General features: G+C 41.3%; 1 protein-coding gene across 5 annotated transcripts; it reads left to right on the plus strand.

Moving 5' to 3' along the window:
* Positions 1-10: 10 nt before the first annotated feature.
* Positions 11-26,858, plus strand: bkgd (beta-keto-L-gulonate decarboxylase). Of its 5 annotated transcripts, XM_087977409.1 has the most exons (9): positions 57-260; positions 3,492-3,590; positions 4,814-4,887; positions 13,408-13,509; positions 17,579-17,755; positions 20,609-20,758; positions 22,551-22,664; positions 24,195-24,246; positions 24,358-24,432. In XM_087977409.1, the coding sequence occupies exons 1-8, from the start codon at positions 200-202 to the stop codon at positions 24,198-24,200; spliced, it is 783 nt and encodes a 260-aa protein (XP_087833535.1). In that variant the 5' UTR covers positions 57-199; the 3' UTR covers positions 24,201-24,246; positions 24,358-24,432. The 5 variants fall into 5 exon arrangements, with proteins under 5 accessions (XP_043574527.2, XP_087833535.1, XP_043574523.2 ...); XM_043718588.2 differs by lacking the exon at positions 24,195-24,246 and having other exon boundaries at positions 24,358-26,858; XM_043718592.2 differs by lacking the exons at positions 17,579-17,755; positions 24,195-24,246 and having other exon boundaries at positions 11-260; positions 24,358-26,858.
* Positions 26,859-27,208: the final 350 nt, after the last annotated feature.

The raw sequence follows: 27,208 nt of genomic DNA on the forward strand, positions 1-27,208 counted from the left end.
TCTCCAAAGAGTCTATCCCTCCTGCTGAGGGACTACCACCTTCTGGCGATGGGCTCGGAGTGAAGTTTTTTTTTATTGCAGACTGTACAGGATTGGCTCCCAATTTTAACCAGATCCTGGAAAATAAGTAACCACAGTCTGAATAAAACTCACTCCACCATTCGCTGGGAAGCTTCATAGTCGGACAGGATTGAGTGCAATGGCTGCAAGGATTGAGAAGTCTGCTTTTCACGTCCCAACTTTGCAGGAGCTTGGCCAAGGTAAAGCACTAGGATGTTTCACAGCGATTATCCGCACTGTTTGCAATTGGGGTGGGAATCCCATTTACAATGTAGATGGAATATCATCCCGAATGGTGATCGTGGTTCTGAGCGCGTTGCACGGAGCGGTCCAGGGACCATTAAAGCACAAACATCATGCTGTCCTGCTGTTGAGAATAAAATATTTATTCATCGGTTCCCTCTGAGGGGATTGAGGGAATTGGTTTGTTCAACTTCAAATGCAAACGGACTGATCTTGGAGGCGAGATTTAAGCTTGAACATGTGACATTTTTGCAAAACAAGTTTCTAACTCGTGTGAACTGCACTGCCACCGTTTACCGCTGGGACAAGTTAAATGTGATTCCTTATGATAAACTCTTCCTGTAAATAACTGGCTGTGCCAAAACCCGAAGCTATGGAGATCTACAGCATAAAAAAAGGCTTTTCTGACCATCGAGTTTACTCTAGTCTAAACACACCCAACCTACCCCCCTATGTCTCTTTGTTCGGTGACACACCCCAGGGCCCTACCATTAACTGTATACTTCTAATAACTGAAACTGTCCAGTCCAGGCAGTGTCTTGGTAAATCTCCTCCGCATTCAAGTTATCCAATTTAAAGCAAAATGCTGCAATTCTGAAATAAAAAATACAAAGTGTTGAAGAAAGTCAGCAACTCTTTAATGATTTTGGGCTCTTAGTGTTAACTCTGTCAGCATTCAAGATACTGCTAGATCTGTTGAGTTTTTCCAGCACTACTTGTTTCTACTGCTGAAGATACTCAACTGACAAATGTGTTGGAACAGCATCAAGTGTAAGAATGCTAATTTTGATTAAATCCAAAAGTAGTCAGTCTACTGATTAATGAGTGGCTCAACAAATGTATCAAATAATAATTGAGGCCAGGAATGTTTGTGTTTGAACCACTGGTGTATGTTGCGATGGGCCATACACAAGGTAGTCATCATGTTGGCTGGACAGCAGTCAATTCTGTAGTGATGCCCCATGCAGTTAGCCAGCCTGAAAATAAAGAGGATTCTGGATCAGTGGTGCTGGAAGAGCACAGCAATTCAGGCAGCATCCGAGGACAGGCAAAATCGACGTTTCGGGCAAAAGCCCTTCATCAGGAATAAAGGCAGAGAGCCTGAAGCATGGAGAGATAAGCTAGAGGAGGGTGGGGGTGGGAGAGAGTGGCATAGAGTACAATAGGTCAGTGGGGAAGGAGATGAAGGTGATAGGTCAGGGAGGAGAGGGTGGAGTGGATAGGTGGAAAAGGAGCTGGGCAGGTCGGACAAGTCCGGACAGGTCAGGGGATCGAGTTTCTGGAGGTTAGAAGCTAGGATGAGGTGGGGGAAGGGGAAATGAGGAAACTGTTAAAATCCACATTGATGCCCTGGGGTTGAAGTGTTCCGAGGCGGAAGATGAGGCGTTCTTCCTCCAGGCGTCTGTTGGTGAGGGAGCGGCGGTGGAGGAGGCCCAGCACCTCCATATCCTCGGCAGAGTGGGAGGGGGAGTTGAAATGTTGAGCCACTGGGCGATGTGGTTGATTGGTGCGGGTGTCTCGGAGATGTTCCCTAAAGCGCTCTGCTAGGAGGCGTCCAGTCTCCCCAATGTAGAGGAGACCGCATCGGGAGCAACGGATACAATAGATGATATTAGTGGATGTGCAGGTAAAACTTTGATGGATGTGGAAAGCTCCTTTGGGGCCTTGGATGGAGGTGAGGGAGGAGGTGTGGGCACAGGTTTTACAGTTCCTGCGGTGGCAGGGGAAAGTGCCAGGATGGGAGGGTGGGTCGTAGGGGGGCGTGGACCTGACCAGGTAGTCACGGAGGGAACGGTCTTTGCGGAAGGCGGAGAGGGGTGGGGAGGGAAATATATCCCTGGTGGTGGGGTCTGTTTGGAGGTGGCGGAAATGTCGGCGGATGATTTGGTTTATGCGAAGGTTGGTAGGGTGGAAGGTGAGCACCAGGGGCGTTCTGTCCTTGTTGCGGTTGGAGGGGTTGGGTCTGAGGGCGGAGGTGCGGGATGTGGATGAGATGCGTTGGAGGGCATCTTTAACCACGTGGGAAGGGAAATTGCGGTCTCTAAAGAAGGAGGCCATCTGGTGTGTTCTATGGTGGAACCGCTCCTCCTGGGAGCAGATACGGCGGAGGCGGAGGAATTGGGAATACGGGATGGCATTTCTGACAATCAACCACATCGCCCAGTGGCTCAACATTTCAACTCCCCCTCCCACTCTGCCGAGGATATGGAGGTGCTGGGCCTCCTCCACCGCCGCTCCCTCACCAACAGACGCCTGGAGGAAGAACGCCTCATCTTCCGCCTCGGAACACTTCAACCCCAGGGCATCAATGTGGATTTTAACAGTTTCCTCATTTCCCCTTCCCCCACCTCATCCTAGCTTCTAACCTCCAGAAACTCGATCCCCTGACCTGTCCGGACTTGTCCGACCTGCCCAGCTCCTTTTCCACCTATCCACTCCACCCTCTCCTCCCTGACCTATCACCTTCATCTCCTTCCCCACTGACCTATTGTACTCTATGCCACTCCCACCCACTCCCCCCCACTCTCTCCCACCCCCACCCTCCTCTAGCTTATCTCTCCATGCTTCAGGCTCTCTGCCTTTATTCCTGATGAAGGGCTTTTGCCCGAAACGTCGATTTTGCCTGTCCTCGGATGCTGCCTGAATTGCTGTGCTCTTCCAGCACCACTGATCCAGAATCTGGTTTCCAGCATCTGCAGTCATTGTTTTTACCTTGAAAATAAAGAGGAGCAGATTTAGTACTGAGTTGAGAGGAACTTCTTTACCCAAAGGGTTATGGTGGGTAAGTGGGTAATTGGAGCTAACTTCACAAAGAGATCAACCATGATCTTATTGAATGGTGGAGCAGCTCCAGGGCCCATATGGCCTACACTTGCTCCTTATGTTCTTATTCTACACTTTGTCTTAAGACAGACACTTGCTACTCAAGTAAGATACTATGGTCACCTGCCACTTTGGAAACTCCAATCCCCACGGACTCATATTTCCAGCAAGAGGAAAGAATGGGGCTATTTGTCAAGTGAACAAAAAAATTGTGAGGTGATTATTGTATTTGACAAACGTAATGGGTGCTTGACAGGATCAGGCTGACGTTGCTGAGTGCAAAATGACAACATTATTTTCTGCTATACTGCAAATGAATTGGAAAAACAATTTGAGGTAAAATAAGTCTGTTGTTTCCCTTTCAGTGTTGCAGGAAGGACTGAAGAAAAACTTTGCAAATGTTCAAGTGTCAGTGGTGGACTGCCCAGACCTCACACAGGAACCATTCACTTTTGCTGCTGCAGGTTAAGTATAGCTCCAGTTACCAAAGCTTTTTAAAATCGATTATACTTCATACAATCCTTAAGTTTAAATGTAGGATGTACATAGCAAAGTATCAATGAGCCCTTCCCCTTGGTGGGAATGGCCTATTTCTGTTACTTATGCTCTTCTGATGAGATTAAAAAGATACAATTGTGTGTGTTACTTGGATGCTAAATCTAACCTGAAAGAACTCTGTGAAGAATTAAAAATCAAAATACAGAAAAATGGATGCAATAAAACAAACTATTAGGTACAAAATTCTCTATTTTAACAGTTGTCAATCTGTCTATAATGAATGGATGATGAGATTTTGTTGAAATAACAAACAGAAGAGTTCCACCAGAATGAGTTAGCATTTTTTCTAAATTGTGCATGTCTGGTCACCATGACAATCACATATTTATCTTTATTTACAACAGGATACAAAACTGTCAGAGTTACTGCCTATAGAAATGTATTTGTGAAAACAGTGAACACTTAAGTATTTTTCCTAAATCTGTCCTAATTTCCTTCCACATTTAACTTTTGTTCCCAGAACCTGGTTTGTAAAATAGTACAATCTGTGGCTAGTTCCAGATACACTGTTAAAATTAAGGTATGTCTTTGCCAGTCTGCCTTGAAGCCCAGTTGATTAGTCCTGGAATGGACTAGTCTTGCTTGAATTTGATCTAACAAACACTGTCTTTACAGAGGAAGGGATGAGCAGACATTGTCAGCCACGTTTGCAATTTGACTTTTATTCTGCTAGCTGAGAGTGGTTGTTTTAACATGCAATTACTTTATGTCTTTTCTTTAGCTGAAATGGTATTGCATTCTTATGTTTCTCAAATTAATACACTGCTGACTCAGTTAAAAAAGGAACTTTGAATCAATACACTTTGATCTGTTGACTAGTTTGAAAACTGGCTGGCTGTTCCAGTACATGTTAATCATTGCATGTTATGCACGTTACACACATTTTAAACACTATTGCAACTGAAGTGTGGTGCCAGGAAGAATTGGTGTTAATGGCGGAGCAGGAAGTGAAGCTTATTCCAGTGTCACAGACATGGAGAATTGTGAGGGGCAAAACTCACAGAGAAAATCACTTTGTACTTACAATAGTATGTTCCTTCACCAGTTCAGTTCATTTCGGGCTTCCAAACGAAGTATGATAAATTGTGTTTCTCAATGCATTAAATTGTGTGTCTTTTTTTTTTAACAGGGATATGTGGGAAACCTCGAATAGCAGATGTGGGAGGAGTTGATTATCTTCTACCACTTCCGCAAACCGAGAAGGTGAGAAGGCCCCTTTTGATAAGTCTTGTTGGGGTTTGACGTAGAGTCATAGAGTCACTGGTAACTATCATGACCGGTGTGGCCTCTTAGTGGCCATGAACTAAGGATATCTGGAAACTTATGTATAGCTCCTTTAAGTTTGACTGATTTAATTTAGAAATAATCAACACAGACCCAACTGTTGCTAAAAGCTCTTTAAGCAGAAAATTAAAAAACACACAACACCAGGTTATAGTCCAACAGGTTTAATTGGAAGCATTGGCTTTCGGAGCACTGCTCCTTCATCATGTTGAAGGAGCATGATGAAGGAGCAGTGCTCAAAAGCAACTGCTTCCAATTAAACCTGTTGGACTATAACCTGGTATTGTGTGATTTTTAACTTTGTCCACACCAGTCCAACACCAGCATCTCCAAATCATAAGTAGAAAATGATAGTTATTACATAATGTGCAGTTACAAAGATTTAAAGTAAGTGAGGGTCAAATCTACGTATGAGGATGAAACTGAGACAAGTTTCTACTATTATTGCATTCCAAATTATATTTAATGGCAGTGACCAGAGTCTCGCTCAGTGGCTGGAATATTGGTCAGAGCCCCCTGTTGTCTTTTTTTAAAAGACTCTTTTGATTGTGTCGTTCAGGCATTTAACTGGGCCGTGGCAGGATCTTGGCCAGTCAGAGATTAGCAGCTTTGCATTGGTTAGCAGCATCACTGGGGAAGGTGATGGCTGCTGGCAGTAATGCGGCATGGTGGCTCAGTGGTTAGCACTGCTGCCTCACGGCATCAGGAACCTGAGTTCAATTCTAGTCTCGGGTGACTGTCTGTGTGGAGCTTGTCTGTTCTCCCTGTGGGTTTCCTCTGGGTGCTCCAATTTCCTCCCACAATCCAAAGATGTACAGGTTAGGTGGATTAACCATGCTAAATTGCCCATAGTGTCCAGGGATGTATTGGTTAGGAGGATTAGCCATTAGAAATGCAGGGCTATAGGGATGGGGGTGGGTGAGATGTTCTTCAGAGATTTTGGACTCAGTGGACTGAACGGCTTGCTCCCACACGGTAGAGATTCTGTTCTACTTTAATGCACCCATCTAAGGACCCAGTCTCAATTGAGTGATATCTGGGGAGGAAGCAGCTCAGCAGCAAGGAATATGGGCAGGTGGGTGGTGGTGGAGAGGAATGGTGTGAGTTGTGGGATTGAGTTCAAATAATAACCAAAATCAGTGAGTGCTGAAAATCACCTCCTTTATTCAGCAACCACAAGTGGCACAAGTTTGAGGCGGTTGTAGAATCCCGAAATACAGTTCTTACATGAGCCCCTCTACACACCATTCCTACTTATGATTAGATTCCCTACAGTGTGGAAACAGGCCCTTCGGCCCAACCAATCCACACCGACCCTCCAAAGAGTTACCCAGACCCATTTCCCTCTGACTAATGCACCTAATACTACGGGCAGTTTAGCATGGCCAATTCACCTGACCTGCACATCTTTGGATTGTGGGAGGAAACCAGACATATATTAAAATTCCATTACTATGGCGTTACATTTTCTTTTGATCTATAGTATACTAAGATTTGAGGGGCCTCTGTACTGGGAGACTGGAGATGGTTAAAATGTATGCTAAGTGCTGGCTGCTACTTCTGATAGAATTAAGGGTGTCTGTCCGGTCTGCTTGCATAATTAAGAGGTGTTAGTCCTTTTGTCTTTTAAGTTAGTAAATATTAGTAAAAAATATTAGGCCTATATGCTCTAAGTAAGTTAGAAATTGTACCTGCACTTAATAAAAGAATAAAGGATATTAAACTGATTACTGCGGCTGGGTTGTGAGATTTGTTTACGATCTGCTGGTGTAAGTTTCATTTCTTTTGCGTAATTTCACTTAAGCGCTGTTTTGACAATTAGTTTCTTAAAGGGATAACGGCCCAGTTAAAAGGTATTTAACAAGTACACACTAATTGGAGAAACTGGTGTTCTGTAACGCAAAGGACAGCAAGAGGCAAGGCCCAGAAAACAGCCAGACACCGCGCAAATGATTACTGGCTGCAATTATGCGAAAGCATTCATTTGTCACAGGCAACATCTGTGGAGAGTACAAGGGGGATCAAAAAAAAACCACCGATCCGACCCAGAGCAAGATAGCACCACTAAAAACGATAACAAGCGAGACCATCAAAGACAAAGGCAAGCAGGTGGAGAGATGGAGCATTATTCTGAACTCTACTCCAGAGGAAATAGTATCTTGGACAGTGTGCCAGACACTGCCTGTCATGGGGGAACTGGATGCATTGCTGACTGCCGAAGGGGAGCGAGCAGTACTGCAAGACATGAGAGACTGCAACATTGTCATCTTATACAGAACTGCCTCGATTATCCGAACAAGATGGGTGGGGAGTATTTTGTTTGGATAACTGATTTGTTTGTAGACAAAGGAAGGCATATTGAGCTTACATAAAAAAAATTTACAGAGTTTTTATTTCATTCAATCGACAAAATGTGTACAAACACTGGATATTGCTCAAAAATTCATGATATTTTACAAATAAAATCAGTTTTTGTGTAAATAAAATTCATTGAGGTGGAGTTTGGTTATTATTTTTCGAAGAAAATATCCAGTCGCTGTTGCTTGAGGTGCTTGTGTTTTGTTGTTTTTGCCAATGATAACATTTGACGAAGATGCATCAACTTAGCAGCATCGACTTCATCTTGTGCTTCCTACCACTCCATGAAAAGGTGCAAACTGTCGATAGTTTCATTAATGGGGACTGGAGGAGGTGTTGCTATCTGATTTTCCTTATCATCCATAGCATCCGTACTTTCCCGTTGTTCCTCCGTGATTATGTTGATCATCTGATCATTGCTGAGTGACTCTGTTCCAATTTCGTTGTCACAGTTTACCCAAGCATTGACCTCAGCCTCTATGAAATCTCCCAATCCCAGCTGTCTGCGGTTCTCGGTGATTTCAGTGGTTACCCTTTGATCTAGATGGGTGTCCTCTTCATGTCACAGCTACCAACACGGAAGCCATTTTACCAACACTGCATGATTGTCGATGGCTTGATGCGACCCAAGATTCACTGATGATGAACAAAGCATCCTTGACTGTGATGACTTGATAATTTGCAGCAATCCTTTGTCTGCATTATCTTCATCGACGACAGCACACAACATGTTACGGCGATGATATTTCTTCATTATTGTGATGATCCCATTATCGAGCGTTGTAACTTTGAAGTGGTGTTTGGTAGTTAAAAACAAACACTTGACTGCTCTGTCTGGTGTTTGTAATTGACAGCCTTTTGTTACTGTGTGACCCTGCATTGTCAGCAAGCAGAAGGACATGTTGCTCGAGTCCAACACTTGCTAAATGTAATCTGACGGTAGGTACAAATTCTTCCTGAAACCAGGATAGAAAAAATGGATATGTCATCCATACCTTGTTTTGTGACTTGTACTTCACGGGAAACGAGTTCTTGTCACAGTTCTTGAAGCAACATGGATTAGAATAATGCCAATGCAGACAAGCGGTAATTTGAGTGCTGGTGGCATTGACACAAAGGAAAATTGTAGTGCAACCCTTCTGCAATTTATGTCCCAATACTTTGCTTTTCCTCGGTGGACTCAAGTGTTTTGTCTGGCAATGCATGCCAAAGCAATCCACTTTCATCAGCATTGTCAAGTTGTGCAAGTTCACAATTTTCTTCACGGATGATGGATTGCAGTTTCTATCTGAATTCTTACGCAGTACTCTCCAAGAATGCTGTGACGATCTTTGACGCGCTGTAACCAGCCCGACGATATGCTGTGATCGGATTCCTGTTCTGCTTCACTGGCTTGAATTCATTCATGGAAACTGGCAGCTTTTTCTTGTACTATCAGGTCAGATATGGGAATCCTCTTTTCACACTGCTATGAAAACTGAGGGTGGTGGTGGAGGGTTGTTTTTCAGACTGGAGGTCTGTGACCAGTGGAATGCCACAAGGATCGGTGCTGGATCCACTACTTTTCATCATTGACATAAATGATTTAGATGTGAGCTTAAGAGGGATAGTTAAAAAGTTTGCAGATGACATCAAAATTTGAGGCGTAGGGGACAGCGAAGAAGGTTACCTCAGATTACAACGGGATCTTGACCAGATGGGCCAATGGGTTGAGAAGTGGAAGATGGAGTTTAATTTAGATAAATGTGAGGTGCTGCATTTTGGTAAAGCAAATCTTAGCAGGACTTATACACTTAATGGTAAGGTCCTCGGGGTGTTACTGAACAAAGAAACCCTGGAGTGCAGGTTCATAGCTCCTTGAAAGTAGAGTTGCAGGCAGATAAGATAGTGAAGAAGGCGTTTGGTATGCTTTCCTTTATTGGTCAGAGTATTGGGAGGTCATGTTGTGGCTGTACAGGACATTGGTTAGGCCACTTTTGGAATGTTGCGTGCAATTTTTGTCTCCTTCCTATTGGAAAGATGCTGTGAAACTTGAAAGGATTCAGAGAAGATTTACAAGGATGTTGCCAAGGTTGGAGGATTTGAGCTATAGAGAGAGAGAGGTTGAATAGGCTGGAGCTGTTTTCCCTAGAGCGTCGGAGGCTGAGGGGTGACCTTACAGAGGTTTATAAAATTATGAGGGGCATGGATAGGATGGATAGACAAAGTCTTTTCCCTGGGATGGGGGAGTCAAGAACTAGAGGGCATAGGTTTAGGGTGAGAGGGGAAAGATATAAAAGAGACCTAAGGGGCAATGTTTTCACACACAGGGTGGTACGTGTGTGGCATGGGCTGCCAGAGGATGTGGTGGAGGCTGGTACAATTGCAACATTTAAAAGGCATTTGGATGGGTATACGAATAGGAAAGGCTTGGAGGGATATGGGCCGGGTGCTGGCAAGTGGGACTAAATTGGGTTGGGGTATCTGGTCGGCATGGACAAGTTGGACCGAATGGCCTGTTTCCGTGCTGTACATGTCTATGACTTTATGACTGAGATCAGACTAGAGAATTGTAAACAAAAGACGTGATCATCGCACTAGTGTCGGTAACACCTCTTTGATGTAACCTTGATATCTTTTTCGGATAATCCGGAATTCGGATAATTGATGTTCAGGTAATCAAGGTTGTTCTGTATAAGAACAGAGGGGACAGATACAACTATAACAACTACAGGGAAATCTTTTTCTGAGCATCATTGGGAAGGTCTTCACCCGCGTCCTCCTGAACAGACGGCAGAAAATCATCAAAATGGTATGTCCCGAGACTCGGTGTGGTTTCAGGTCAGAACACTCCACAATTGACATGATCTTCTCCTTTTGACAGCTATAAGAGAAATACAGATAGCAAAGACAACCACTGTACATCACCTTCATTGACCTCACGAAGGCCTTCGACCTTGTGAGCAGAGACGCTCTGTTCAAAATCCTTGCCAGGATTGGTTGTCCCCGAGGCTCCTCAGGATAGTTCAGTCATTCCACACAGACATGAAGGGTGTTTTCAGTTTGACGGATCTTCTTCAGAGGCATTCAAAATTTGCAGTGGTGTAAATAAGGGCTGTGAGATTGCCCCCACACTGTTTGGCATCTTCTTCGCGGTAATGCTGAAGCACACCTTTGGAACATCAACTGATGGTATCTACCTCCACACCAGATCAGACGGGAGGCTGTTCAGTCTGTCTCGGCTGAGGGCGAAAACCAAGGTTCATGAAGTACTCATCAGGGACATGTTGTTTTCAGACAATGCGGCATTGGCAACACACTTAGAAGAGCAACTGCAACGCCTCATCGACAGTTTTTCAAGAGCCTGCCAGGACTTCAGGCATCCCGGACATCAAGTGGACTGACCGGGTCACCAATAATGAGGTGCTGGCCCATGCCCAGATACCCAGCCTCTTCACCCTGCTTCAACATTGCCGTCTGCACTGGCTGGGCCATGTACACTGCATTCTGGATTAGTGGTGCTGGAAGAGCACAGCAGTTCAGGCAGCATCCAAGGAGCTTCGAAATCGACGTTTCGGGCAAAAGCCCTTCATCAGGAATAAAAGCATGTACACTGCATGTCAGACGGGAGAATCCCGAAAGATCTGATGTACGGGGAACTGGCAAGAGACCACAAGGGCGGCCCCATCTTCATTTCATAGATGTCTTCAAGAGAGACATGAAGCCACTGAACGTGAACGTGGAGAGGTGGGAGGACATTGCAAGCGGTCGCCCTGGCTGGAGGCTGGAATTACACAGAGGCGTGGAAAGAGAAGAACAGAAGCTGAAGTTTGCTGCTGAAGGAAAGTGCACCCACCAATAAAACAGCACCAAGACAACACCGGAGGACAGCACCTTCAAGTGCAGCCGCTGCAGCTGAGACTGCCATTCCCGTGTGGGCCTGTACAGCTACAACACACATTGCTCAACCAATAAAGATTGAAGCAAGACTCTCCAAGTGCAGATCCATGATCTTGCGAGAAGGTCCAAGGGAGTGTTGCTGAACAAAGAGACCTTGGAGTGCAGGTTCGTAGCTCCTTGAAAGTAGAGTTGCAGGTAGATAGGATAGTGAAGAAGGTGTTTGGTATGCTTTCCTTTATCGGTCAGAGTATTGAGTAAAGGATTTGGGAGGTCATGTTGTGGCTGTACAGGACATTGGTTAGGCCACTGTTTTAATATTGCGTGCAATTCTGGTCTCCTTCCTATCGGAAAGATGTTGTGAAACTTGAACAGGTTCAGAAAAGATTTATGAAGATGTTGCCAGGCTTGGAGGATTTGAGCTGTAGGGAGAGGCTGAACAGGCTGGGGCTGTTTTCCCTGGAGCCTCGGAGGCTGAGGGTGACCTTTATAGAGGTTTATAAAATTATGAGGGGCATGAATAGGATAAATAGACAAAGTCTTTTCCCTGGGGTGGGGGAGTCCAGAACTAGAGGGCATAGGTTTAGGGTGAGAGGGGAAAGATATAAAACAAACCTAAGGGGCAACTTTTTCACGCAGAGGGTGGTACGTGTATGGAATGAGCTGCCAGAGGAAGTGGTGGAGGCTGGTACAATTACAACATTTAAAAGGCATCTGGTTGGGTATATGAATAGGAAGGGTTTGTTGGGATATGGGCCGGATGCTGGCAGGTGGGACTAGATTGAGTTGAGATATCTGGTCGGCATGGACAAGTTGGACCGAAGGTTCCGTGCTGTACATCTCTATGACTCTATGACTATGACTACCAGATGCCACCTAATCTATTCAGGCCTATGGACTTGTTTTGTGGAGACCTGAAACGTGCAGGTCAGGTGAATTGGCTATGGTAAATTGCCCGTAGAGTTAGGTGCAGGGGTAAATGTAGGGGAATGGGTCTGGGTGGGCGCGCTTCGGTGGGTTGGTGTGGACTTGTTGGGCCGAAGGGCCTGTTTCCACACTGTAAGTAATCTAATCTAATCTAATCTAATCTAATCTGATGGGGTTGGTATTGTTCTGTACACAACACTTACTCAGAGGTAGCAAGGGCTGATAAGGTGTGAAAATGCAGTAACGAGATTGAACGAGTTGTTTTGATTAGAAAGGATTGTTTTGAATTTGGTGTATCTTATGACAGTAAAATATTCGACAGAACCGTGGTTTTATGAATGAATGAATGAAACCGTGTTACAGTAGGGAGTTATGAATGAATGAAACGGGAACACAGTGTTCGCTTGTGAGTGGGTTAGTAAAGGAATCATGAATGAATAAACATGAAGCATTTGTGAGTGGGGTTCATGAAGGAACCTAAAATACAATACCTCACATGGCTTCCACTGGAGCCCACCCTATCTGCCCCTCCCTGATACTTGACCCCTTTATCAGGGAGATACCCAGTCCACTTTTCCACATGCCCGCCCTCTGTTAACTCCATTTTCTCTGCACAGATGCTGCCAGATCTGCTGCATTTCTCCAGCACTTTCTGCTTTTGTTTCAGTCCCCAACATCTGCAGTTTGTTTTATTTTTGCCTTCATATAACACTTTTTAACACAGCAATATGCATCAAACGGCAACAGTGGTAAATTTTAAATTGGCCTCCATGTACTCAATGTTAACTAGATAGTTCAGTCCAGTTACACTCTGTGCTGGCTTTTGAAATTTGTCAGTTTTCGGAAAGAAAAATCAGAATACATTAATTTGATTCATGTCGTTGTCCAGTGAATAGGGGATACAGGAAAACCAAATGAATTGATTGTAAATCACTTTGGGCTAATAGCCTTGTCACTGCAGATATTAATTAACTTTTTACGCATTAGATTCAATAATTCTTTCATTTCTCCCCCCCCGCCCCCCCCCCATATTTCCATATATCAATTTAACTAGTTCAAACTAAGAGGAGATCAATAAAAACAATTCCAATTTCAAATAAAGCCAGTTTTTATATTGCTGAATTTGAGATAATATTCTTGAGATGATCTTAAAGAAACATGAAGCATTGTTTCATATGGAATAATGTTCCTGATATTATGTTCCTTCTGTCAGCAAATATACATCAAGAGGTTTGTTTTAACACAAAGGGACATGTATATTTTTATTTCCCGTTACAGATCTATAATCTCAATGTCATTGCTAACCAAGTGGAATTGCCTGGTGGTTTCATCCTTGGAGCTGGAGCAGCATCATTTAAAGCTATGGGTGTGAATGCAGAGGTACAAATTATAAATGTCTCTTATCAGAAGGGTAACCATTTATTGTGATCTTATAAGTTAGGTGACAATTGCAAATACTTCAATATAATTTAGTTCCATATTATGTTTGAAAATGACACACCGAAGTTCAAAACAAAAATCAAAAACTTAAAGAAAGGCAGTTAGATAGGTGCAAGGGTAGAAGCTAAAATAAACTGTGGGAAACATTCAACATTTTGAACAAAAATATGTTCCATGAGAAAAAGCTAAATAGGAACAAAGAAATAAAACTAAAGGAAACCAGTGCGATGTCATGCAAAACATGAATCTGCTTACAGAAGGCCGACATGATAATGCATGGAAGATTGGCTAATGGACACAAAGCAGAGAGTGGGGATAAATTGGACGTTTTCAAATTGGCAGGCTATAACTAATGGAGGGTTGCAAAAATCAGTCTCAATTATTTGGGTGAGGAGACTGAGAGTAGGTGGGAATGTAAGCTTTGAAAAGGACCTGAAGACACTGCAACAAGATATAGACAGGTTAAGTGAGTGGCAAGTAAGGTGTTGAGTAGAATTTACTGCAAGGAAGTGTGAGGTCATTCACTGTAGTAAAAAGAATAAAAACTTATTTTTTAAGACTCTAAGGTAAAAAAGCTGTATTAGGCCATTCGACCCATCAGGTCTGCTCTGCCATTCGATCATGGCTGATATGTTTCTCAACCCCATTCTCCTGCCTTCTCCTGTGACCTCTTAAGAACTACTCAAGAACCTATCTACCTCTGTCTCAAATACCTTCAATGACTTGGCTTCCACAGTGAGACTGAGGCAGTGACTTTCACACTTTAATTACCCTCAGACTGAAGAAGTCTCTCCTCATCTCAGTTCTAAAGGGTAGTTCCTTCACACTTGACGATGTGTCCTCAGGTGATAGTCTTTCTACTAGTGGAAACATCATCTCCATGTCCAACCTATCCAGGTCTCTCAGTATTCTGTGAGTTTCAGTGAGATTTGCCTGTCATTCTAAACCCCATCGAATATAGACCCAGAGTCCTCGACCTTTCCTTATACGACAAGTCCTTCATCCCCAGGATCATTCTTGTGAACCTGCTCTGGATCCTCTCCAAAATAAGCATGGCCTTCCTTAAATATGGGGCCCAAAATTATCACAGTATTCCATATGAGGTCTCACAAGAGCTATATACAGCTTCAGCGGGACATCTCTGCTCTTGTATACTCACCCTCTTGAAATGTTAAATGTTAATTGCCAGCCGAACCAGTATGTTAACTTTAAGAGAATCATGAACCAGGACCTCTAAGTTCCTTTGTGCTTCAGATGTCTGAAGCCATACCCTGTTTAGAAAATAGTCTACACCTCAATCTTTCACATGTATTCCATCTACCACTTTGCCCACTCTCGTAGCCTGTCCAAGTCCTTCTGCAGCTCCTTGCCTTCTCAACACTATCTGTCCCTTCACTTATCTTTGTGCCTTCTGCAAATGTAGCATAGTAATGATGCCCTTAGTTCTTCCATCCACTTTGTTTGTGTATTACATGAATAGTTGTCCTGACACTGAACCCTGCAGAACTCCACTAGTCGCTGGTTGACATCCTAACAAAGACCTCTTTATCCTCACTCTCTGTTTTCTGCCAGTCGGCCAATCCCCTATCCATGCCGGTACCTTGCTCCTAACACCCATGAGCTCTTATTTAGCAGCCTCCTGTGTCGTTCCTTTTCAAAGGTATTCTTGATATCCAAATCGATGACTTCCTCTGGCTCTCCTTTGTCTAACTTGCTCACTACCACATCAAAGAATTAAGTAGCATAAATCTTTTAAATGTTGACATTTGAAGAGATTTACATACTGATACAGGGAATATGAAAGGTTATGATGCTTGCCTTTTTGCGAAGGGAGTCCCCTTAAGAATAAGATTGCTCTGCAATTGTGGTCTAAGGTGTGTGATTTATATTTACTAATACAATTTATTTTAGAGTTTGGATTTTTAATTAATGGCATGATGGTTTTGGTCTATGGTTGTGAAGGAGTTTAATGATTAAATTGTCATGCTTTCCGGAGTCATTTTTTTTTCGAAACATATGACATAGACATTTCTTGTGTAATAATGTGAATTATTTCATATTGGAAGAGTTTAATGAGGGGATGGAGTAGATAGTGAGGAGCATTAGTTTGCTTTCTGTTTAGAAGGATCAGGACTTTTTCGTTTAGCTTAGGGGAACCAGCTATAACTTTGAAAGCTTTTGTTATTCAGTTAATTGAGATCCTGGTGGAAGTTAGATGCATGAATCAGTTTCTCCTGAATGAAGGAGATGTTTTAGAACTGTTAGGAAATAGGTTACCTCAGTGTAAAGCTTTTCATTTAAAAGTTCCAGACCAAAAGTGTTTGGTTAAAATCCATGATCTCCATAAGCTGCTTGACAGTGCAGCACATGCAGAGCAGCACACTAATACTGCTGCACATGGTCCTCAGTGTTCCGTGTAGCGGAAATAATATATATTACAGGGAACATTGGTTGATGTGTGGAGAGGTTATTCAAAGTTGACAAATTCTAAGCTCATTTACATGACTAATCAAAGAAGAAGCTAATGAATTGTCAAGACTAGGAAATGAAAGAAACAGTTAACTCAAACATACAGATGTAATAGAAAACCAATTTCTAATGTTTCAGTACTGCAAAGTGATGATGCTGGGATAGATGGCATTATATCTTTAGTGTGTGTTTTAAAATAGTCATATGTAAATGGTTTTTTTATTCTACATTTTCTTTTGCATAATAAAATTCTACCTTATTGTTAAAACCTGATTTGCAGCATTATGTGCTTGTGTTTCCTTGAACGATCTCCTTGTGAAATAAAATAAAAGATCTGCCAAGCTAGATTTCAGTCTTGGATCTGACTTGCCTGGTAAAAACATCTACTGGGAGCATAACACAAATGTAGAGGACCTTACAGAGACCATATATGTGGTGTTTTGTTTCTGTTTTAAGAAAGAATATCCTTGCTTTGGAGATGGTATAGTCAAGATTTGATAGATTGATGCCTGAGATGAGAGGGTTGTCCTCAGAGGTGGAGTAAATTGGCCTTGTACTCTCTGGGGTTTAGAGAAATGAGACATGATCTCAGTGAGAAATGAATGATTATGAAGGGGCTTCACAGAGTAGAAACTAAGTGGTTAGTTCTTCTGGCTGGGTAACCTAGTATATGGGGGCACAATCTCTGGGCTTGATCATCTCTCACTGAAATGAGGAGTGATTTCTTTATTTACAACATTGTGAATCTTTAGAATTTGTTATCCCAGAGGAGTTGGATGCACCATTATTGAACATACTCAAGATTGGGATAGATTTTAATCTCTCAAAGAATCAAGCTATATGGGTAGTGTGCAGGACAGCGGAGTTGAGGAAGATCAGTCATGATCTTATTAAATGGCAGAGCAGGCTCAAGGAGCCGTATAACCTACTCCTATTTCTTCTGTTCTTAAAAAGATAAAGCATGACACACAATTCAGTTTAGGCTTCAAATTATTTTAGAAATTTAGTTAGATGTAATTTTACTGTAATTTGGCAGATAATTATTCTACCTGGTGTGGTGCTGAACCTTAAATAACAAGCAGGTCCCAATTTGTTCCTGCAGTTAGTTATTCTGAGCTGAGCAGCTCTCATCTTTTAATGAACGTTGTCTGCTCACATTTCCAATTTGTGTGACCAACCAAATTTAATTTGAAGTATTGCAAAAAAAAAATCCAATTTGGGAATTGTTAAAACTTGTAGATAATTATAATGTAGTCAGCGTCATATAAGAGGAGACTAGTATATTTTGAGCATCAATTGAAGACTCAGAGACACATTTGAGGACTTGAGACATATTTATAATAATGGGGAGGGAAGTGGGTCCGATAATTGGCTTCTGCTGAATGCAAATGATTTGAAAAAAAAACATATTTGCATTGTGGGTGTTTCAATTAATGCAGTTTATTTAAAACTTAATGCATTTGGACTGCCATTTGATAAATCTCCTGATGCGAATCCTAAGATAATCTGCTCACTGATTTTGTGGTTTGTTTTCCTTTAGCTTATGCCTAATGTCTCGACCAAAGGGGATGGTAAACCTGAAGTGAATCACAGTTATAGTGCCAAAATAGACCCTGCTACGGGTGGATGTGTTCTTGAGAAATATGGAGAAACGTACAAGACCTGTGATTGTGCACTGCTAGCAAACTTGTTCATTAGTGAAGGGAAACCAGGAAAGGTGAATAGAATCCACTTGATATTTTCCGAATAAATGCTGCTAATTGTATTGTAAGCTTTTTACCAGTCTGATTATGCCTTTTACGCTGTAAAGATATTTTGTTAAATATTTGTCAAATTTGGATTCAGCTCTTCCAAATGGAAGTGAAGATCCCCAGTGTTACCACTTATTGATCCAGATGATGATTTTGTAGGAAGAGGAATACGACAATATATTTATACAATGCCCGTTAATATGAGGAAGAGTCCCAAGGCTCTTCATAGATTGGTGCTAAGTCAGAACGGTGATTTGGGAAAGGTGAACAAAACCTCATTCAAAGAAAAAGGTGTGTAGATGGGGAATCCCAAATTTATATATATTATATATATAATCAAAGCAGCTGAGTGCTCTGCCACCAATGGATGGGTAAAGGGATGAGAGATGATATATGGTAGGTAGCAGTCAGTGGAACAGTTTAGTTGGAAGGGATGTATGTCCGGCAGAGATTGCAAAAGCAAATTGTCAGGTACAGCCAAATTAGATTCAGACAGAAATACTAAGCTTTCAAATGTAATGTATTAGGAGACCAGAATTCAATATAATCCAATATGTGATGGGCCAGTGGCACTAGGTGAGGATCAGATTGCGGGGTGCAGAGATTTTGATAAGTTGGAAATAATACAAGATAGGAAAGTAGAAAGAGCGTCATCAATAGGAGAGCTGAAAGAACTCTTCAAGTTTGGCATCCCATCACCAGCCACCTTTTATTTACAAATACACAGTATTTGCACTACCTCTCACTGAGTCAGGTGTTCAGGGGCTTAATATCCCCGATGTTCACCCTTTTCTGTCAGCCAAGGCTCCCTGATCGGACCAGATTAACAGCCCTAATCAGGAAGCTCATTCTATGAATTCTAGCTAGCTGACCTTGTTTCAATCTCTACAGTAGCTCTGGTTTTCTGGTGGAAATAGAAGTTAGCCTTGATAATACAGTTAGGATGAGGGATAAAAAGCTCAGCTTGGAGTCCAAAACCATGGCCAGGTAATACATAGTGCTAATTAATCCAAACAAGTGGCTAAGTAATAGGATGCAGTTAGTGATATAGGCCATTCTGCTATAAAGCGTGTTTGATTAACGTGAATTCACTGTAACACGATTGACGGATTGGGAACGCTGTTTCTAAATCGCAAACTTTTAAAAACGTGTGTTGGCTGTAATGCGATTACATTGCCAACATGTTAAGCGCTGTTTCTAAAGCGTGATTTTTCTGTAATGCGGGGCTGGAAAAGAATGCAACCATTACGTTATAGAAGAACTGACTGTACAGGAATGCATAGTGGCAGAGATTTAGAACAATGCTTTTATTTTTTAGCTGAAGAACATGGTAGTGAAAACAACAACTTTCTTTGCTACTTAAATATAGCATTTATACAGTGCCTTATCATAAAATTTGTAATGGAATAAGTTAATATTTAGAGTTGTTTTTTGGAAACTTTCCATTTACTAAGAGGGCGCAAAAGTGGTTACGGTTTATGTAGAAATATAGTATATATGTGCCCAGTAGAACTAGTACTTCTGGATATGTTAGCAGCTTTTATAGCTTTCCTGTGATCTGATAAATAACCATAATCAAGCTTTATAGGTTCACAATGTAACCTACCAAATTGTGCACACTTTCGCTCCTGACATCTGGTCAGTGGAATTGGAGCAATCAGAGTTGTCCTCTGCCATATCTCCCACCATGTGATCTGTGAAGGTAAATGCAGAATGCGTTCTGAAGAAGGGTCATTGGACCCGAAATATTACCTCTGCTTTCTCTTTCCACAGATGCTGCCAGACCCGCTGAGAATGTCCAGCAATTTCTGATCTTGTTTCAGGTTTACAGCATCCACAGATCTTTCGTTTTTTTTGTTTAGTATAAATGCATTTGATTTGCAGGTTGTCTGGGAGTTAGGACATAAGGTTGAAGTGATTATTTTGTGGAAGGTCTGAGGATCCCGACAGTTGGCATGGAATAGCCTGTCTGAAAGAGCATCACTCCTATATTAGCCACAGCCTTCTTGCTATTGAAATGTTGTGTCTGTGGAAATAGAATGTTACCTCAATGAGATTACTTTTTATCACAAGGATCACTGATTATCTAATTTTTGCCACAGAATTTTCCATTACCTCTCCAGCTTTGTGTATTGTACTGGACAATTAATAGCGAACGCATTGTAATTTCTATATAATAGATAACAGGAAATACTGAAATACTCAGCAGGACTGGAGGCATTCTTGAGAGAACATTAACCTCTCACGTCCAAGAGGTATTGACAAGGATGGAGCTGCTGTTGGTTGGTGTGCTGACCTCTAGTCATCACCAATACTCTGACCATTCCCTCCACCTTTCCAGTCTATGATTCCACCACCAAGCATCGGGCAGTTGTTTATAAAGAAGTCACGTGATAAAAGATCAAAGATCTCTAATATTAAACTATTTCCACACATACTGTCAGATCCGCTGATGATTTCCATTGTCTGTTTTTGTTTTAGGTTTACGTTTTCCATGGTATTTGAATTTTTGAACAGTATTTTCAAATATATTTCAATTCTGATACCATATTTTGCATCACATCTATAAATCTAGTTATTTTTTCTTTGCCTTTATGGTGGTCGATTTGGTATATCAACAAATTCTGACTGTTTTGGATGAAATTATGCTATCTGATATGTTAAAAAATAGATTTATGTATTTGAGGCTAATATTGCATGGTGCAATTTCAGTGCTAGTATCTAAAATATATTCCTGGATTCATTATAAAATGTGTCTACTGATTCTTCTGATGATTTTTGACTTGTGTTGTAAACAAATGAATATTGTCATAAACCAGGTTATTGAAGTAAGAAGCAGCAGAAGAACTGGACAGAGTAACTTTGTGAGCTGTATGAGGGAAACTCTTGAACAGCACTATGGAGATAAGTCTGTAGGAATGGGAGGGACATTCCTCATTCAAACAGGCAAAGCTAAACTTCATGTTATGGTGAGTCCCACATAGTTTTTTACATAGCACTGCGAACGCGTATAAGGTGGAGAAGTGTGTGGTTAGATATGAATATAGCAGTGACATTGAAATTATGGCTTCCTTTTCAAAATGTTAGCTTGGTGTGTGAACTTTTAATGGAAAATTGGGCGCAAGCTGCTCGTAGAAGGAACATCTACCCTTGAAGGTATACTGAAAAATATTTGTGAGTTCCTAGATAACCCTAGAGTTCATCATACCTCTTTCAACATACCTCTTTCATGTTGCTCTGGTTAATTGGAAAATTATACCCTCTAAAAGAAAGGTTAATGTTGATACTCCTTTATTTTAGAGGTGAGTCTTTCAGCTCTTGGATTTTTGATTAAGTCATGATTCATTTGCATTATTTTTCTTAGCAGAGATGTTTCCCACTCATACACAGCATTAATGTATTGTTCATATTTATTGATCAGTCTGACACACAAAACAGGTTTAGCAATTTCTGACTGCATGATAAACAGATATCCAGTTTACAGATACCTTGGCTGAATAAGGAATACAAATTCTTTCTCCTTATGGACACAGCTTTACTCACTGAATTGAGAGAGATTCAGTGCAGGTTGGTAGAGCTGGTATGCTGGGATACAGCTAGAGTTTGCTGTCTATGTTAATGTAACTTACCGGAACTGCTTTAGGCTGGCTGTCCAGCTTTGATCACACTTCCTGTTGGAGCAGTACTGTACCTGCAGCTGAGTAACTGGGTTACCCCTCCAGTATCCTGGTTCATTACTACCAGTATCTACAGTCACGTGCACTTGGCCTGCTTCTGATCTGAAATTACTGCATCAGTTGCAGGAGTTGATATCCATCAGCACGTGTCTCATCTTAGAACCACCTTGGCGCCAAAGATGAGCTGAGGTCTCTCCAGATTCCACTACACATGGGTCTCACTCAGTTATCAGACAGCCAGTGTTTACATCTGGGTCCAAAGGTAGAATGGGTGTCTGATAGTAATTTCTTTTCATTTTTGGTTGATCCACACATGTTTCCTATTCCAGAGAAAAGGAAGGTATAATTTCAGCTGCCTTAACATCAGTGAGTTGCTATTTCAGAGAGTAAATGAGAAAGCTGCTCATTGTTAATAACTTTGAATGCGTGAAGTATAAATTTCCAGTTCTTTGCCTGCCCATTTCTCAAACAGGGCCTTTTGTGCTCATAGCGTGACATGTATTGGACTAGTGGAGAATGTGCTGAGTTCTCATCAGGGTACCTTCAGGATGTATAGAATTATATCTTTTCAGGTGCCCATTCAGCAGATGTCTGTGACCTTGCCAATAAGACTTTTTCAAGTGCTACCAAGCTGCTGTGAAGATGTAGGTTACACATTTCTGAGAAAAACTAAATCTGTCACTTGTGAACTGGTGGCTTCAGTAAAGATTGACCTCTTTCTGGCCAGCAAGCCCTATTCCCCCAGGGTGGGGTGTGTCATGTTTAAGAAGGATCACCAATAATCATTGTTCTCAAATCTCAGATTGGAATAGTTACCAAGGCCTCAGAGAGACCCCACGATGTGTCCTGAATTCCCCCTGAACATAGGCTTGCTAAAATTGGGAGATATCCTTATGGTGTAGAAGTGCTGTGTCTAAATCTTAAACAAATAGAGAGAGGAGCTTTGAGGGAAAATATTTTGTTTTCTTAATGAGTGGAAACTGTACTATTAAAGTCAGACACCTTTTTTCATTTTAGGTGACCTCTATTGCCATCATTGGTGTTTCTTTGATTATGAAGTTGTTCAGTTTCATTCTTTTTCTAGCCGGAGTTTTCTCCCTGTCCTCTAAACAGCAACGAGGCTGTAAACAATTGGCTGAAGTTCTTTGACATGAGTGCTCCTCTCATCTCCCAGTCAGTGTTTGTATCCCGTGATCTGGTAAGTATTAAAATCAGGGCCAACGTTTTTGGGAGCTTTTTAAGAGTAAAGATTAAATTGGATATTGAGCAACAACTTACATTTGTATCGGATGGATATTTTTTGAGGTTATTTTACTTTAAAGGTTTTTTTTTTGTTTAACTTAATGTGTCCTTCAATAAATGAATAGTGAGCCTTCTACTCTTAGCTATGGGACAGCCCTCTTTGCCAGGATGTGTTGGTGCATGTCTGGAGACGGTGGGCAGTTTGTTAAATTGAATGTTTGCTGCAGCGAATCTTCCTTCTGTTGAAAAGAGAATCTTTAACACCCAGTGACACAGATGGGCCCATTATGCTTCTCCCAAGGTATTTTTGGAAGTCTGTCAAGGTTGACAATGATTTCCGATGTTTAATGGAGATTGTTCCCTTTTGGAGTTCACATTGAGTTTGGTTAGGGGGATATTTGACAGGGTATATTTTTATTAAATGTACAGTCAACAGAAAGCCATGAATCTGAGAGGCGATTACTCTCACAAGCACCCTTTCCAATCAGTATGTACAGCACATAAGGTATGGCCAACGTTCTCAGTAAAATCAGGGAGATATTTCTTCACAGAAATCAACCTGCCAAGAACTCCTTGCAAAATTTTGAATTTATATTGAACTGTTTTTTGCAGCAGGGGATGTTGATTTCAGTGAGATGATGCTCTGGAGTTTGACACTGCCCTTCATAATAATATGAAGTAATTAGAATAGATGCAAAGTTTGCCATCAAAATGGCACTTGTACGTGTGCAGATAGGCTTGATGACATAATTTACCAGCGACAGATGTCCCTAAGCCAGAATTAATCTGTGCATGTGCAGTTGATGTCATGACACCCCCATTTGTAATTTTTAAAAAAATAATTGATAAGATGAGCCAATATTTATTGCACATCCTGGTTTGCCCTTGAGAGGTGGTGGTGAGCTGCCTTCTTGAACATCTGCTGTGGGTAGACCCACTCGGCTGTCAGGGAGGGAGTTCTAGGATGTTGACCCAGCGACAATGAAATAACACCAACATACTTCCAAGTCTGAATGGTGGTAACGTCACACTAGCCCAGCACGTACAGATGGCCCTGAGGCCAAAGTTCCAGGAGTAGTGGTACAGGCCAGGGGACGTTTTCCCCTGTTTCACTGAAAACTTCAGGACTATCCTCCTGCAGCTACATGAATCACTGGAGCACCACCAGGTGAAGTTCCTGAGCCTCTTGCTCCACCTAGAGGTGACACCCCTAACAACACACAGCGTGATAATGTCCTTGTTTTTCGTGAACTGCACTTACACAACCTTAAATGCTTAAATTTGTTTTTACATACACATGTTTGAATATATTTTGATCTTTCAACTTGCGGTCCATTTAGAGAGTGCATTAATCCATAAGTTTTCTGGCACCCTTCAATTTTTTGAGTGTATATTTTTAGAGATTAAAAACCTCAACTATCAAATCAGTGTTATATTAATTCATTACTGTTTCAATACATGTTGCTGTTTTCCTTTTACTTCTTAGGGTTGATAAAAATGAGAACATGTTGCCATTTCTCTCATTGTATTAAATCAAGGTGATTTGCAAAATTGTACTGTTGATTTTTCAATTTCCTGGAATGACAAGAATGACCTACCAACATGTTTACTGGGGTAAATTAATTTACTGACCTATTTTCTTTCACAAGGGATTTGACCTTCGATTGGAGCACACCCATTGTTTCAGCCATCATGGAGAAGGTGGACACTATCACTACGATACTACCCCAGACAATGTGGAATACCTGGGCTACTTTGTGCCAGCAGAATACCTTTACCGCATTGACCGTCCTGAGAAGACTCTCAAAATAGGACGGGATTAGTTACACATAATCACAGGTATTTGTGAAATTCCTGGATCCCTTTAAGGACTGTTAAAAACAGGACTTCACCATGCACCATAGAGACATCAAAATTCAATGGTTGATAGACAGCAATGAAATCAATCTCATTGACCTTTGGTTGTATTGTGGTGGCCAAAGTTTGAAACAGTTACATTATGAATTTGAGAGAGGGACTCTCCACCACAGAGAGACAATTCAAATACAAAAGCCTTGTAGCGTACTGGGAACCCCTTACTTTACAAGATCTCTTGTCTATCTAAATCATCAATTCATCTAAGAGATTGCAGACCTGCTAAGGAAGAGGCAGAAATAATTCCAGTTGAAAGTGTATTTTTGCTTTCTTCTCTATGTAATCTCTGTACATGTGTACGAGCTGGCACATTTTAGACCTATGGGGCACATGTGTGATAATAAATCATTTTTATTTTTAAATTTACAAAAGCTTGCTGCTGATGTCATTACACTGGGTCTACTCTCTTTAAAAGTAAGAAGTTAAAAATCACACAACACCAGGTTATAGTCCAACAGGTTTATTTGGAAGCACTGGCTTTCGGAGCGCTGCTCCTTCATCAGGTGGTTGCCTCAGGGCATCCTTGCTTGCAGCGTACGAGATAGACAGTGTTGGCTGAGTCACATGAGTACCTGCCATGTACATGGTGGGAGGTGTCCCCACATGTAATGGTGGTAATCCGCCGTGACGGTTGTATGGTGTTATTCTGAAAGTCAGGCAGTTTGCTACGAACAACGATCTGTTTGTCATTTGGTGGTTGTTTAAAAGCAAGTAGTGGAGGTGTGGGGAAGGTCTTGGCAAGATGCTCATCCTCATTGATAATGTGTTGCAGGCTGTGAAGAACATGGTGTAGTTTTTTGGCTTCTGCAGACCCTCTCTCACACGCTCACACATACACTACTGCACTCACACGTGCACCCTCTCACAGACGTATACCCCTTTACATCCACACTCACACACATACACACTCTCTCAGAGACACTCATAACCCTCCCCCCACCAACACACACACATGCACACATACACATCTAAGTTTGTGGGATGAATTTGTACTTGCAGAATTACATTTTACTTTGATCAAAAACTGCATGAATCTATGTAAGATTCCGTAAATCCCTTTTTTAGATTAGAATCAGTCTGACCATTGGGGCACTGACAGTCTCACACAGGGCATCTCACACCTTCAATGCATTATCTGGGCCGACGTGACACCATGTCACTTGAGAATGTTACTTTTAAATGTTCTACGATTTACATATGAAAGAACTGAAACCAACATGGTCATTCTAAAAGATGAGAGACTTAACAAACAATCCAGGTCTTTTTCAATATGTAATTTCAGTTACATCACTCTGTAAACTTTTGCTATAAATTCTGTGTCTTATGATCTTATACTCCACAACCACCTGATGAAGGAGCAGCGCACTGAAAGCGAGTGCTTCCAAATAAACCTGTTGGACTATAACCTGGCGTTGTGTGATTTTTAACTTTGTACACCCCAGTCCAACACCGGCATCTCCAAATCATGAAAGTAGGAAGACTGACTTACATCACCTTAAAAATACGTTGATCATGGAGAACAATAGCAAATGTAAATTCCGTTTGTGACAGTAACAGCTTCTAATTCCTTCAGTCATGCAATGAATACTGAAACATGAGTGCTGTCATTAGGATTTCACTAAAGTGTAATGATGAGTGTATTAAATTTCTCTACTATGTCAAATTGAATTGTGAAAATCAGTCAACAGTATAATTGCAGCATTTATCCTCTCTTAACTAGATTGTACTTGGAGAGAGTATTTTGAAATGTGTGGAAATTAGGTGAAATACAAGTGGTTTCAGGTCTATCGTCGATGTTGAAGAACTTGCATGAGTGAAGTATTTTTTTCTTTTAATCGTTTATTTGTGTTAAGCTTGATAATCGTTTTCTAATTTGTATTGTATAGTCTTCAGAATTGTATAGACAATTATTTTTGATTGTTTAGAATGAATGTGGGTTATCATTTCAAGTGTAAATTTGAGCTCATTTTATATGTATAGGTCAACATTAAGATCTAAAATTATTATTCAACTGTATAATGCTGTAGAATATCAAATGTTCATTAATGGAAGATTGCAATAATGAAGATCAACGATTTGGATTCTTTCGAGCAACTCACTTTTTAACATGTTACGTCTTCCAGTTAATTTGAAGAAGTGTTGGAAACTATGTTTTTTAAAGTCCAAAGATCTTAACTGAAGAAAACATTTATTACTGATTGTGTTAAAAATAGATAATAAAGTATCTTAGCTTCTATTTAACTTTCAAACAATGGTAAATAATTAGTTAACAGTATCAAATTGCAGGGAAGTAGTTATGTGGTGGTAATTGCGTTTGATGATTAATCCAATTAACTGGAGCAATTCTCTGGATACATAGGCTAGATTTATATCCAGATTTGAATTGTGGTTCACAAAAAACTAATTATGATTGTCACAAAAACCTGATTCACTCACATCCTTTAGGGAAGGAAATCTACTGTCCTTATTTGGTCTGGCCTATAAGTGACTTTAGATATTGTGGTTCACTTTTAACCACCCTCTGAAATAGCCTAGCAAGCCATTCAGTTCAGGGACAGTCAGGGATGGGTATTATGTGCTGGCCTT

This window comes from Chiloscyllium plagiosum, unplaced genomic scaffold, assembly GCF_037043375.1.
Source record: "Chiloscyllium plagiosum isolate Xiang-an unplaced genomic scaffold, Cpla_swu_hap1 HiC_scaffold_31, whole genome shotgun sequence".
NCBI lineage: Eukaryota > Metazoa > Chordata > Chondrichthyes > Orectolobiformes > Hemiscylliidae > Chiloscyllium > Chiloscyllium plagiosum.